The sequence below is a fragment of the Myotis yumanensis genome, unplaced genomic scaffold (genome assembly GCF_028538775.1).
Source record: "Myotis yumanensis isolate MYYU_CA2020_CCGP unplaced genomic scaffold, mMyoYum1.0.hap1 SCAF_8, whole genome shotgun sequence".
Classification (NCBI taxonomy): domain Eukaryota; kingdom Metazoa; phylum Chordata; class Mammalia; order Chiroptera; family Vespertilionidae; genus Myotis; species Myotis yumanensis.
Genome location: NW_027223759.1, coordinates 92,170,937 through 92,183,386, shown reverse-complemented (window position 1 = coordinate 92,183,386; position 12,450 = coordinate 92,170,937). Strand labels below are relative to the sequence as shown.

At 63.7% G+C, this 12,450-nt stretch overlaps 1 protein-coding gene across 3 annotated transcripts; it reads right to left on the bottom strand.

Annotated features, from left to right (window-relative positions):
• Positions 1–929: 929 nt before the first annotated feature.
• On the bottom strand, positions 930–11,430 carry PROC (protein C, inactivator of coagulation factors Va and VIIIa). Of its 3 annotated transcripts, none has more exons than XM_070423491.1 (9): positions 11,382–11,430; positions 10,171–10,258; positions 7,524–7,690; positions 6,378–6,402; positions 6,124–6,264; positions 5,081–5,215; positions 3,000–3,139; positions 2,632–2,749; positions 930–1,754 (listed from the first exon to the last, which is right to left on the bottom strand). In XM_070423491.1, the coding sequence occupies exons 2-9, from the start codon at positions 10,235–10,237 to the stop codon at positions 1,177–1,179; spliced, it is 1,371 nt and encodes a 456-aa protein (XP_070279592.1). In that variant the 5' UTR covers positions 10,238–10,258; positions 11,382–11,430; the 3' UTR covers positions 930–1,176. The 3 variants fall into 3 exon arrangements, with proteins under 3 accessions (XP_070279592.1, XP_070279590.1, XP_070279591.1); XM_070423489.1 differs by having other exon boundaries at positions 10,171–10,254; XM_070423490.1 differs by having other exon boundaries at positions 5,081–5,212; positions 10,171–10,254.
• Positions 11,431–12,450: the final 1,020 nt, after the last annotated feature.

The window sequence follows — 12,450 nt, the reverse complement described above, 5'->3', positions numbered from 1 at the left end:
TCTATGCTCCTTGGCCTTGAGTCTGAGAACCCTGCCTGTCCAAGCAGAAGAGGCCCCGTGGCGTCAGCCCTGCGGAGTTTTAAAAAGTCCGTGTCTGGGCCCTGACCCTGAATCGGCCCAGCCAGGATCTGAGGGTGGGCCGGAAGGGGTCTTTGTGAAAGCTCTGTCGGGGGGCAGGTGGACAGCCAGGCTGAGCCGCTGCTCCCACCCAAGGGGAGTGACCTGCGGGCCTCGCAGACTTAGACTAGGCTCAGGACGGCTTTGGCTCCACTGCCCTTTATGGTCAGGCACACCCTGACCACTCTCGGAATCACTGGTCTCTGCCGATAAAGCTGGTCAGGGCCGCCTCAGCCTGTGGTTCTCTGACTGTCTCCAGTGGCTGCCCCACTGCACTGCCAGGCACTTCTGGCCCAACCAACACCTGCAGGCCCCGGCTCCCCTGCAGGGGCAGGGCCCTGTGGGGCTGGCGAGGCCCCCTATGCACAAGCAAGGCGCTGGTATCTGTCTGGGGACCAGGGACAGGAGCCCTGGGTGTGGGAAACAGACCTAGATGTGAGTCCTGGCTGCACCGCCAAACCTCCCGGGACCCTGTCCTCCTGCGTCCTGAGTTAGAGCCCTGACCCGCACGGTCCATCCAGGGCCCGGGGAGGCTCTTGCAGCTGTGAAGTCATATTTTTTTATTCTTTTTCATAAAGAGAGTCCCCCAAATGTGACCAGCTTCAGACCCCACAGGACTTAGATGTGCTCTTCCCTACCCCATGGGGTTGCTGTGGTGCTAAACAAGATTCCGTTCAGGAATCTGGGATATACAGATGCTCAATAAATATTACTTCCCTCTAGAACAGCCGTGGGCAAGCTAAGGCCCGCGGGCCGGATCCGGCCCGTTTGAAATGAATAAAACTAAAAAAAAAAAAGACCGTACCCTTTTATGTAATGATGTTTACTTTGAATTTATATTAGTTCACACAAACACTCCATCCATGCTTTTGTTCCGGCCTCCGGTCCAGTTTAAGAACCCACTGTGGCCCTCGAGTCAAAAAGTTTGCCCACCCCTGGTCTAGAACCGCCCCGAAAAGAGATGGACAGAACAGCAGCGGGTGCTTGTTGCATGCCTCCTTAATACCCACACGTTGCCATGCACAGCCAGTGCCCAGGCCTGGGGCGGGGTGGGGGGCGCTAGGGCCCCGGGCTGCCCGGGGGGGCTGCGGCGGCTCTGACGTGGCCGTGGATCCAGTCGAGGTAGCGGCTGACTTTGGTGTAAATGCCGTAGTTGTGGAGGCGCCCGCAGCCCTCACCCCAGCTCACCAAGCCCACGAGGAACCAGGTGCCACGGAAGGAGGTGACCATGGGCCCCCCGCTGTCGCCCTCGCAGGCGTCCCGTGGGTCCCCGAGGATGCCCGCGCACAGCATGTTCTCCGAGACCGTGTTGTGCATGACCTGGACGCACTCGTCGTGAGGGGCCACTGGGATCTTAATGAAGTTGAGGATGAAGGTGCGGTTCCTCTTGGTCTCGCTGCGGAAGCCCCAGCCCGTCACCACCGTCTCCCGGCCGACCTGGGTGAGCTCGCGCTCGGCGAGGCCGCTGTCCGGGAGGCAGATGGGCACGACGGTCTGCGAGAGGGAGGCGGGCTGCGCCAGGCGGAGCAGGGCGATGTCGTTGTCCGTGGTTCTCCTGCTGTAGTTGGGGTGCATGAGAACCTCCTCGATGTCCAGGTCCACCTCCCCCTTCTCCCGGCGCCGCAGGTCATACTCCCCTGCGGGCAGAGGGGCGGTCAGGGGGGCGGGGGGCAGGGCCGGTGGAGGGTGCCAGGGGCCACAGCCCACGAGTCACCGCACACGGGGCCCCTCACTCCCCGTGAAGGGCAGCAGCCATGGTGTCTATCGTGAAGGGGCAGGATGCTGGTCTGAGATTCAGACTCACAGACAGAGCCCTGGAGAGCGAGACGGCTGCCAGCCGAGACATGGCAGCAGTGCCAGCCTGGGCACCAGAGGGACATGCCATGGTGGGGGCAGGGCAGGAGCAGTGAGGCCCAGAGAGGAGGACGGAGGGGAGCAGAGCTGCAGGGAAGCAAGGTCTGGGCCACACCAGAGACAGGGGCGCCTGGGCGTTGCCAGCAGAGCCCCACTGGGGCCACAGGCCCTCAGGCTGTGCTGCAGATGATTGCAGGGAATACGGATCTGGTCTTTGGCAATACACCTGTCCGTCCTTTTTGCATAAAGACTGGAGTAAGCGCGCCTCCAGAAGTTGGTACAGAGTGGGGCCGGGGCCGGGGGCCCTGCACGGCGGCAGGGAAGCAGCTGGCTGCTGTGAGTTGCCCACGAGCAGCGTGGCCCTGAGGCCAGGCAGGTGCCTGTGGGTCTGTGCAGAGGAGGCAAGCGCGTGTGTGACCCTCACACGCAGACACTTGTGAGAAAGCACCTGGGCCAAGGGAAGAGGGCACCGAGAACCCTACCTGCACGCCCCCCGGCGCCCCTGTCTGCAGTCCCCCCACAGGAAGGAGGCTGGGCGCGGGCAGGCCTCTGACCAACGCCTTCTGTAGAGGCTGAGCACCCCCTGGGGACGGGTCCCCACACCTCCCTCCCCCCCGACACCCCCCCCACCCCCTGTCATCCCCCAGCCCCAGCCCGCACCAAGCCTGACGGTGAGCTTCTTGGAGTCCTCCATGCAGTGGGCGGCCGTCAGCACCCAGGAGGGGTGCACCAGCACCGCCCCGCAGGCCAGCTTCTTCTTCGAGTCCAGCAGGACCACCTGGAATGGGGTGAGCCAGGCCGCTGCGTCTCAGCACAGACCCCGGGCTCAGCCCGGAGGCCTGGAAGCACACCCAGCCTTCCCTTCTGGCCCTGTTCTGGCACCTTCTTTGTCTGCACAGTTCACAGAGTGGGCCTGTCCCCGGCTCCTCCCTTTGGTGCCTTTAGCACTCGCCTCCCCTCTCCCCCAGCAGAGGCAGCACCTCCCTTTTCTGCACCCCGAGGGGCCCCGGGCTGCTGCCCTCCCTCACCTGCCAGGGGCTCTCTCCCTGCAGGGTCAGCTTCCCGTTGACGAGCCGCGGGTCCACTTGGCCTGCTTGGTCCGTGCAGCATTTCACGGTCGTGCCCTTCTTCTCCACGGGGCTCCATGGCCTTCCACAAGGGAATTTCACTGGAGGTGGGGGAGCCGGTGAGGGCCTGCCCAGCACTCCCCCCAGGAGGCCCCGCCTTGTCCACCTCTCGGGTCAGTCAGTCAACGAACAAGAGTCAGAAAGCGGATCACCGCCCGGCCATGTGTCCTGGGGAGGCTAACGCCTCAGGGTTCAGTCCCCCCCGCCACCCCCCGCTGTGGGGAGCTGCCCAGCTCCTCCCAGGCCAGACATTGTGGGGAGGAGGAGGTGGCACCCTTGGAGAGCCCCAAGCAGCTCCGGGCACGGCTGTGAGGTGCCTTGTCGAGAAGAGGGCGCCTGACAGAGCTGAGGGCCCGAGGTGTGCCTGGGCCTGATGGGCCACTCCACTGGGGGGCGGAGAGATGCGGGGCAGTGGGAACCATCGCAGGGACGAATAGCGACAGGGAATGGAGTCCCAGAAGCTGCCAAAAGAGGGACACTGACTGAGGAGGAAGCACGCCCCTCAGTCAGTGACAGGGAGCCAGGGACAGGCCTGCGACAGGACAGCCGGTTCCAGAGCGAAGCCGAGACCCTGCCCCGGCCTGGGCCTCCTCTGCCCGCGCACCTGCAGACACCTTCCCTGCAGAGGGTGACCGGGAACTGCCACAGACAGGGTGCCCCAGGGCTGGCCAGAGGGGTCAGCAGAGGCCTGCAGGGCGAGCCGGCGCCCCACCCCATCCTGCTCCGAGGGGCAGGAAGCCAGGCCAGGCCATCGGCAGGAGCTGGGAGGACAGACCCCTCTCAGGAAGCAGAGGAGAGAAGCCTGGGCCCGGGCGGGGCTCTGCTGGGACCTGGCCTTCGAAGGGTCCCCAGGAGAGCCTGCCAGCAGGCGCTCAGGATGGCTGTGCCACTGCCGATGGAATGTAATTAACTCCAGTCCAGTCAGAACGACTGACGTTGTGTTTTGTGAATCCTCACTCAAGGATGTTTTTCCATTGATCTTGATGGAGAGTGGAAGAGAGAGGGAAAGACAGAGAGAAACATCGATGTGAGAGAAACACATCGATGAGTTGCCTCCAGCACAAGCCCTGACCAGGACCAGGGCCGGGGAGGAGCCTGCAACCAAGGTATGTGCCCTTGGCCAAAATCGAACCCGGGACCTGTTGGTCCGCAGGACAATGCTCTATCCACTGGGCCAAACTGGCTAGGGTGGAACTATTGATTTTTTTCAGTAAAAGGATTGGAATGCAAAGCTGTGGAACGTTCCCTGAAAGAACACAAAGTCTAAGAAATGGACAACAGAAGAGACAATAAAATAGATCTTCGGACAACAGAAGAGACAATAAAATAGATCTTCGAGAGGAAGAGAGCTGAGAATAGGAGGTGCCAGAAGAGAACAGAGAAAAGGGGGGGAGGGGGGCGATCAAAGAGGCCCCTAAAGAGCTGTGCCTGGAGGTGGGAGACGCCCACAGGTCCCGCGGGACAATGGACGGGAAGAGGCCCCGGGAGGAGCAGCCTGCTGACACTCATGGTCAGAGCTGTAAGACTGCCTTCTTAGTACATACAGACTGTGATGAAAATGCGCATCTAGGAAAGAAAACAGGGGCAAGGCAGATGGTGGGCTCCTGTCTCTCCACAGAGCAGCCAGGGTTGAAGCGGGAGTAGGATGCTGAGAGGCAATACAGCCACCTAGAGGGACCCACGACCGGAGGCACTGCCCCCCCCAACCCCCCCCCCCCGCCCCCCAGCCCCCCAGCCCACCGGCTCAGGGCTCAGGTTTGGGGAAATGAGCTACCTACCGGCTTAGACTCCAGTTGTTGTCTGCAAGATGCAAGGAAAAAAGCAGGCGGGAAGCTGGGAGGGCACAGCCTCCTTGTGGGCTGACTGCGCCCGGTGGCTGCCCGGTTGCGGGCCAGCTCCCTTCAGTGGGTCTCGGTGCGGTTCCTCGCCCACACCCAGCCCGCCCTGACCCCAGAGCCTCGCCCAGTCCAGCCCGGGCTCACCTGTGGGCACGCACTGCAGGTGGTCGTCCCCCAGCCGGTAGCCGGGCGCGCAGCTGCAGCGGCGCCGGCCCGCCTCCTGCAGGCAGTAGTGCGCGCAGCCCCCATTGTCCAGCGAGCAGTTGGAGAAGCGCACTTCTGGGGCGTCAGACAGGGCACGTTGGAGCGAGGGCAAGCAGTCGGACCCACGGAGCCCCCACATGGTGCTCCCACCGCCTCCCCGCCCCCACATGGTACTCCCGCCTCCTCCCTGCCCCCACATGGTGCTCCCGCCTCCTCCCCGCCCCCACATGGTACTCCCGCCTCCTCCCCGCCCCCACATGGTACTCCCGCCTCCTCCCCGCCCCCACATGGTGCTCCCGCCTCCTCCCTGCCCCCACATGGTGCTCCCGCCTCCTCCCCGCCCCCACATGGTACTCCCGCCTCCTCCCCGCCTCCACATGGTGCTCCCGCTTCTCCCCGCCCCCACATGGTGCTCCTGCCTCCTCCCCGCCTCCACATGGTGCTCCCCGCCCCCACATTGTGCTCCCGCCTCCTCCGCGCCCCCACATGGTGCTCCCACCTCCTCCCCGCCCCAACATGGTGCTCCCACCTCCTCCCCGCCCCCACATGGTGCTCTCGCCTCCGCCCCGACCCCACATGGTGCTCCCGCCTCCTCCCCGCCCCCACATGGTGCTCCCGCCTCCTCCCCGCCCCCACATGGTGCTCCCGCCTCCTCCCCGCCCCAACATGGTGCTCCCGCCTCCTCCCCGCCCCCACATGGTGCTCCCGCCTCCTCCCCGCCCCCACATGGTGCTCCCGCCTCCTCCCCGCCCCCACATGGTGCTCCCACCGCCTCCCCGCCCCCACATGGTGCTCCCGCCTCCTCCCCGCCCCCACATGGTGCTCCCGCCTCCTCCCCGCCCCCACATGGTGCTCCTGCCTCCTCCCCGCCCCCACATGGTGCTCCTGCCTCCTCCCTGCTCCCACATGGTGCTCCTCCCTCCTCCTTGCCCCCACGCCCTGCTCCCCAGCTTTGTGCCCACCCCGCCTGGGGGGCACCTCACCGTTCCTGCAGAAGCGGCCCTCCCAGCCCTGGTTGCAGTCACAGCGGAAGTCACCCATGCCATCGATACACGTGCCGTGGCCGCAGCAGGGGCTGTCGCACGGGTGCTCCTCGGGGGGCTGGACCGTGCACTGGTCCCCATCTGTGACATGGGGTTTGGGAGATGTCACTGGTGCCACCAACCCCATCTCTGTCCCCACAGTGGCCGAGAGACCCAGGTGCACGGGCACCCAGCCAGGAGTCGGGAGCACTCACCGAGGTACTTGGACCAGAAGGCCAGCTGTGGAGAGAAGGGTTCACATCAGGGGCTGCCAGCCCAGCTGTGTATGTGGGGAGCCCACGGGCGCCTCTCGGGTCTGGTCCAGGTGGGGCTCGGCAGCCTCTAGCGGGCAGGGGAGAGGAGGGCTTCCAAACAAAGGGGTCAGCCCTGCTTGTTGCCAGCGCTGGGACAGCTGCACCCAGAGGAAGGCCAGCCCTTCCTGCCCCTGCTGGCCCCGCACCTGGGAGCCTGCTCCCTGGACCATCTGCTAACACAGCGGCCTCTACAACCAAAGGGACCGGACGCTCTGCCCGCTCCCAGCCTGCCACGCTCCCCTGGCTTTTCTGCAGCACCCCGGCATCCGCCCCTTCCACCCGCCCCCCTACCTCCCATGTCCCCCCCCCCGCCCCCCCCAGGCCTCCGTGGTGGACAGGCTGCTGCTCCAGGTCTGGCAGTCGCTGCTTTTCTAACCAGGCGCTGCTGCCCAGAGGCCTGAGGGGGGGAGCCACGGGGCGTGAGGGCCTGCAGCCTGCCCTTTGGGAAAAGAGGCAGCGGAAGGCAGGAGGGAGCAGACCAGAGCTGCCCTCGGTCCGGAATCCTGGACAGGAAGTGCACCCCCCAGCGTGGAGGGGACGCCCCTCCAGGTGGCGCATGGGGTGGAGGGTTCTGAGACTGTGTCAGAAAGCCAAGTCCGCCTTCCACCTCAGGGCCACCACCCGGCCGGGGCCAGAGAGGACACGGAGCCCGGAGCCAGCAGGTTCTGCCCCTGAGACCGGAGCTGAGGCAGAGTCAGCGGATGTGGACAGACACCAGGGTTGGGTCACACATCCTGTCAGCAGGCTTGTGGGTGGAAGGAGAAAAAATGGGGGGGAGAGGTGGCAGCTGATGGCAGAGGGTGACACCAACGTGGACGTGTGTGGGCACCCCAGCCCAAGGCTTCCCCCAGGTCCTTCTTCCTGGAGCTAACGGCAGAGTTCCAGCAAACCATTCATTCCAGGCCCCCAGCCCCCCACGGGGTGGGGAGGGGCTGGTGCCCACAGCCTCCCCAGACCCCCAGGAGGCCTCGCAGGCAGCCCATCCTGCTTCTCCAGGCCCCACCCAGCCACCAGCCCACCGCCCAGCCTGTCCACAGGTGTCCTCACTGTGTCATCCACACTTTGAAAAATCTCCTGGGCCTCCTCCAGGTCGCAGCTCTCTTCCATGCACTCCCGCTCCAGGCTGCCTGCCCGCAGCTCCTCCAGGAAGGAGTTGGCGCGCTTGCGTATCCGCAGCACCTGGTGGGCCCGCTCACCACTGGAGAACACTGAGTCTGGTTGGGGGAGGGGGGTGCTCACCACTGGAGAACACTGAGTCTGGTTGGGGGAGGGGGGTGCTCACCACTGGAGAACACTGAGTCTGGTAGGGGGAGGGGGGTGCTCACCACTGGAGAACACTGAGTCTGGTTGGGGGAGGGGGGTGCTCACCACTGGAGAACACTGAGTCTGGTTGGGGGAGGGGGGTGCTCACCACTGGAGAACACTGAGTCTGGTTGGGGGAGGGGGGTGCTCACCACTGGAGAACACTGAGTCTGGTAGGGGGAGGGGGGCACTCACCACTGGAGAACACTGAGTCTGGTTGGGGGAGGGGGGTGCTCACCACTGGAGAACACTGAGTCTGGTTGGGGGGGCGCTCACCACTGGAGAACACTGAGTCTGGTTGGGGGAGGGGGGTGCTCACCACTGGAGAACACTGAGTCTGGTTGGGGGGGGCGCTCACCACTGGAGAACACTGAGTCTGGTTGGGGGAGGGGGGTGCTCACCACTGGAGAACACTGAGTCTGGTTGGGGGAGGGGGGTGCTCACCACTGGAGAACACTGAGTCTGGTTGGGGGGGCGCTCACCACTGGAGAACACTGAGTCTGGTAGGGGGAGGGGGGCACTCACCACTGGAGAACACTGAGTCTGGTTGGGGGAGGGGGGTGCTCACCACTGGAGAACACTGAGTCTGGTTGGGGGGGCGCTCACCACTGGAGAACACTGAGTCTGGTTGGGGGAGGGGGGTGCTCACCACTGGAGAACACTGAGTCTGGTTGGGGGGGGCGCTCACCACTGGAGAACACTGAGTCTGGTTGGGGGAGGGGGGTGCTCACCACTGGAGAACACTGAGTCTGGTTGGGGGAGGGGGGTGCTCACCACTGGAGAACACTGAGTCTGGTTGGGGGGGCGCTCACCACTGGAGAACACTGAGTCTGGTTGGGGGAGGGGGGTGCTCACCACTGGAGAACACTGAGTCTGGTTGGGGGAGGGGGGCGCTCACCACTGGAGAACACTGAGTCTGGTAGGGGGAGGGGGGCGCTCACCACTGGAGAACACTGAGTCTGGTAGGGGGAGGGGGGTGCTCACCACTGGAGAACACTGAGTCTGGTAGGGGGAGGGGGGTGCTCACCACTGGAGAACACTGAGTCTGGTTGGGGGAGGGGGTGCTCACCACTGGAGAACACTGAGTCTGGTTGGGGGAGGGGGTGCTCACCACTGGAGAACACTGAGTCTGGTTGGGGGGCTCACTTTGGATCGGGGGCCCAAGCTGGGGTGAGCCTGGGAAGGACTTATGATTCCAGGTCATGACTCTCTCCCCTCCTCTGCTTCCCCCCTTGAAGAGGTGGCTGGAGGCTGGGGGACAGGAGACTTGACCATTCAGACCTCCCTTTGAACCTCACCCTGGCGTCTGTGTGACCTTGAGCCAGCGTCTTTCCCCACTGACCTGTTTTCCCTCCAAACTGAGGCTGTCTTACTGTGCTGGGTAAACTGGTCCAGAAATGAGCACCTGACGCCACATGCCACATGCGGTTCTCTGGCAAAGTTAAACCAGTCTCGCTGTTCTCGGAATTCACCTGTGCAACCCTGTCTCAACACCACCTCCGTGAGCATTGCCCACGCTCCTCCCCGTGGGTGACAGACCGCACCCAGTGAGCACCACCGCAGGCCTCCTGGGCTCCGAGAGGGGCTGTCTTGGGGACAGGGCGGCTGGGGTGGGGGATCGAGGCCGGGGCGTGTGGAGGAGAAGCTGAGAGAAAATGCAAAGGCCGGGAGAGAAAGGTGTGCCTGGGTTGAGTCTGGACCGATGACCAAGTGGCTATAGGCGGGAGCTGAAGGGTGAGGCCAGCGGGAGAGGGGGAGGAGGAAGGGCACCCTAGGCAGAGAAGCAGCTCAAAGGGAGGCATAAAGCCCTGGCCAGTGTGTTCAGTGGTTAGTGTGTCGGCCTGTGCACCAGGGGGTCTCAGGTTTGATTCCTGGTCACATGTGGGAAGGAGCCAATTGATCTCTCTCTCTCTCTCTCTCTCTCTCTCTCTCTCTCTCTCTCGCTTTCTCTCTCCCCCTACTCCCTCCCTCCCTTCCATTCTCTAAAAAATCAGTGGAAAAATACCCTGGGGTGGGGATTAACAAAACCAAAAAAAGAGGCTCAAATGCAAGGAGCAGGCAGCCGACCTTCCTGGGCCCCCAGCCTCCTGCCCCTCCTGTTGGCTACGGGGCCGGGGTGGGGGGCAGGGTTTCAGGACAGGCTGAGGGGGTGTGACTGATACCCCCCCGGCCGGGCCTAGGGCTTTCCCAGCTGCGCGAGTGGGGAGTGAAGGGGGAAGGCTCAGAAGACGCTGTGACCACGTCCCAGGTGGAGGAAGGAGCTCCAGGATGCACCCTGACCTGGGGCTCCCTGGGCCCCCAGCACTCTGCCTGCAGCCGCTCATCTGCCTGCGCTCAGTGGGTGGCTGAAGGCTCACGGCCCGGGGTCCTGGGGAGGGGGGAGTGGTCTTACCAGGACTGACGGGTGAGCTGGAAATTCCCCCGGCCAGGAGCAGGAAGAGGCTGGCCAGCCGCCACATTCTGGAACTGCTGACACCTGTCTGAGGAGGACCTCTGAGCCCACAGCCCACCAGCCCTGCTCTGCAGTTCCCACTGTCTGGTGTCAGGCAGAAGTGGGGCTCCCCGGCCACCAGGCAGACGCCACCTGACGCCTTGTCCGCATGGGCTAAGGGCATGCCACCTACTCTGAGGGGAGAGGGGAAGTGGGAAGGGGACTCCGCACAGAAGACCGTGGCAGGCACCCCCAGAACGCTCATGCCCTCCCTATTCTGGGTGAAAGTTCAGAGGGGGGCTTCTGCTGCTCGGCTGGGCCGAGTCACCGCCAGCACCTATCAGACACCAGCGGCGTGTTCCGGGCGTCTGTCCCGGTCAGAGGGCAGGCCACCAGGCCAGACTGCGCCCTCCAGGGCAGCAACACTGGGCAGGGACAGAACGGCGCCAAGCCTCATTTTCGTCATTTGTAAAATGGATAGAAAACTGTACTTTTGCCTTATAGAGTTATTGTGAGACTTAAGTGAGTGAACGCGCATAAAGCTCTTAAAATATGGTTTGCACTTAGCAAATGCTAGGTAAACATTAGCTAGTACTATCTCCGGTAAGGCTCACAGCCACCCCAGACGCAGGCTATGGCGTCACTCCATTTTACGGAGGACACGGAGGCTCCGAAGAGTGAAGTAATGTATTAAAAACCCACTATCAGGAGGTGGCAGAGCCTGGACTTAAGCCCAAGCCCCAAACCACCAGGTGCCCCACTGGGAGCCAGGGAACCCTGCCTGTCCCCGAGACCAAGGGGTAGGCCCCTGCCCAGGCTGCCCCTGCCGGGCCCATTCCACTGCCACCGCCTGAGGCTGGTTCTGATATCTGTTTAAACCAGAGGCCCCCGGTGGGGCGGGGGGTGGAGGGTGCAGGCTCCATGCTGCCTCTGGCACTGGGCCTGGCCCCCCAGGCCCTCAGCTGATGTCCACTTAGAGTCTGGGAAGAAGGCCGTGGAACTGGGCGCCCACCCTGAGGACTGCCAACCAGTGCCCTGGCCTGGCCGGTGCCAGAGTCCTGATCTCCCTTTACCCCAAGCTCCAGCCACCCCTCCAACCCGGCTCAGGGACTTCTTCAGCCTGTCCGCCCTCCTCCAGCCCACCCCACAGACTTGCCTGGAAGGGGACTTACTGGGGTGGGCCGTGGAGAGACCGCAAGGCCGCCCTCCTGCCGCCATGACAGCCTGGGCCTCTGGTTAATCCGTAACTGCAAATATTTGCCTGTTGGCCCTCAGTGCCCGGCCGCCCTCTCCACAGCTAAACAAACTAGCTCCCAGCTCAGCAGCGCCCTGTGCCCGAAGCCCACCTTGCTGCCAGCGGTGCCACCAGGAGGGGGGTGAGGGACGGCCCTTGGACGCTGCGCACAGATGTGGACTTAGGTTAGCCTCCTGGGTCTCACAGAAGGAGGGACAGTGTCCCCGTTTGCAGATGTGACATTTCACCCAGAGACACTGCAGTGCGCCCCAGAGCGGCGCTGGCAATGACGCCAGCCTTCCCCGACCGACGGGGCGCCCGCGCTGGAGGCCCCTGCTTCTGGAGCCTGTATGAAGGAAACTGCGTTTTGTGATGCAAAACCTGGAAGATGTGCCTCTCAGGTCCCTGCCACGTGGGTGCCAGGCAACGGCAGTCGTCCTGTAACTACCCCACAGCTGCCGCAGTCCCTATGACCTGCCTGGAGGACACTCAGAAGTCCTGTCACTTGCCCGCATTCATGGAGGGGAGGTGGCAGGCCTGGCGTAGAACCCAGTTCTCTCTAGCGCCCGTGGCCCCTTTGTGAACAGGTGAGAGAAATGAACAGGCTCTGGAAGGCTGAATGGATCAGCTCCTGGCCGAGCCGGAGGGAGCTTTGGCCCGGCCGCAGCTTGTCAGCACTCACCAGACACCTGCAGGCCGCCTCCCTGGAGGACCGGCCGCCCCCCTTCCTGTGGTGGCTGCACAGGGAAGTCACTGGGTCCCAGTGTCACTCAGATCCTCTCCCCGGGCCCAGGAGGGGCCTCAGAGCCCTCCTTCCACACTGAGCACTGGACTCAGAAGAATGTGAAGCCAGTGTCTGGGCATCGATGTTTGTTTTTTGTTGTTAATCCCCACCCCTCTCTGTTTCCACTAACTGAGGCTGGTTCTGACATTTCTTTAAACCAGAGGTGGGGGGGGAGGGCAGGCTCCAGATGGGGGAGGGTGGGGGGTGCCAGGCTCCAGGTGGG

Excerpts from the sequence above, each read along its gene's own strand:
- PROC (XM_070423489.1), bottom strand. The coding sequence starts at position 11,427 with ATGGCGGCAGGAGGGCGGCCTTGCGGTCTCTCCACGGCCCACCCCA. Across the intron at positions 6,265-6,377 it reads CTTCTGGTCCAAGTACCTCG|ATGGGGACCAGTGCACGGTC; the intron begins GTGAGTGCTCCC and ends CCCATGTCACAG. Across the intron at positions 1,755-2,631 it reads GAAGCTCACCGTCAGGCTTG|GGGAGTATGACCTGCGGCGC; the intron begins GTGCGGGCTGGG and ends CTCTGCCCGCAG.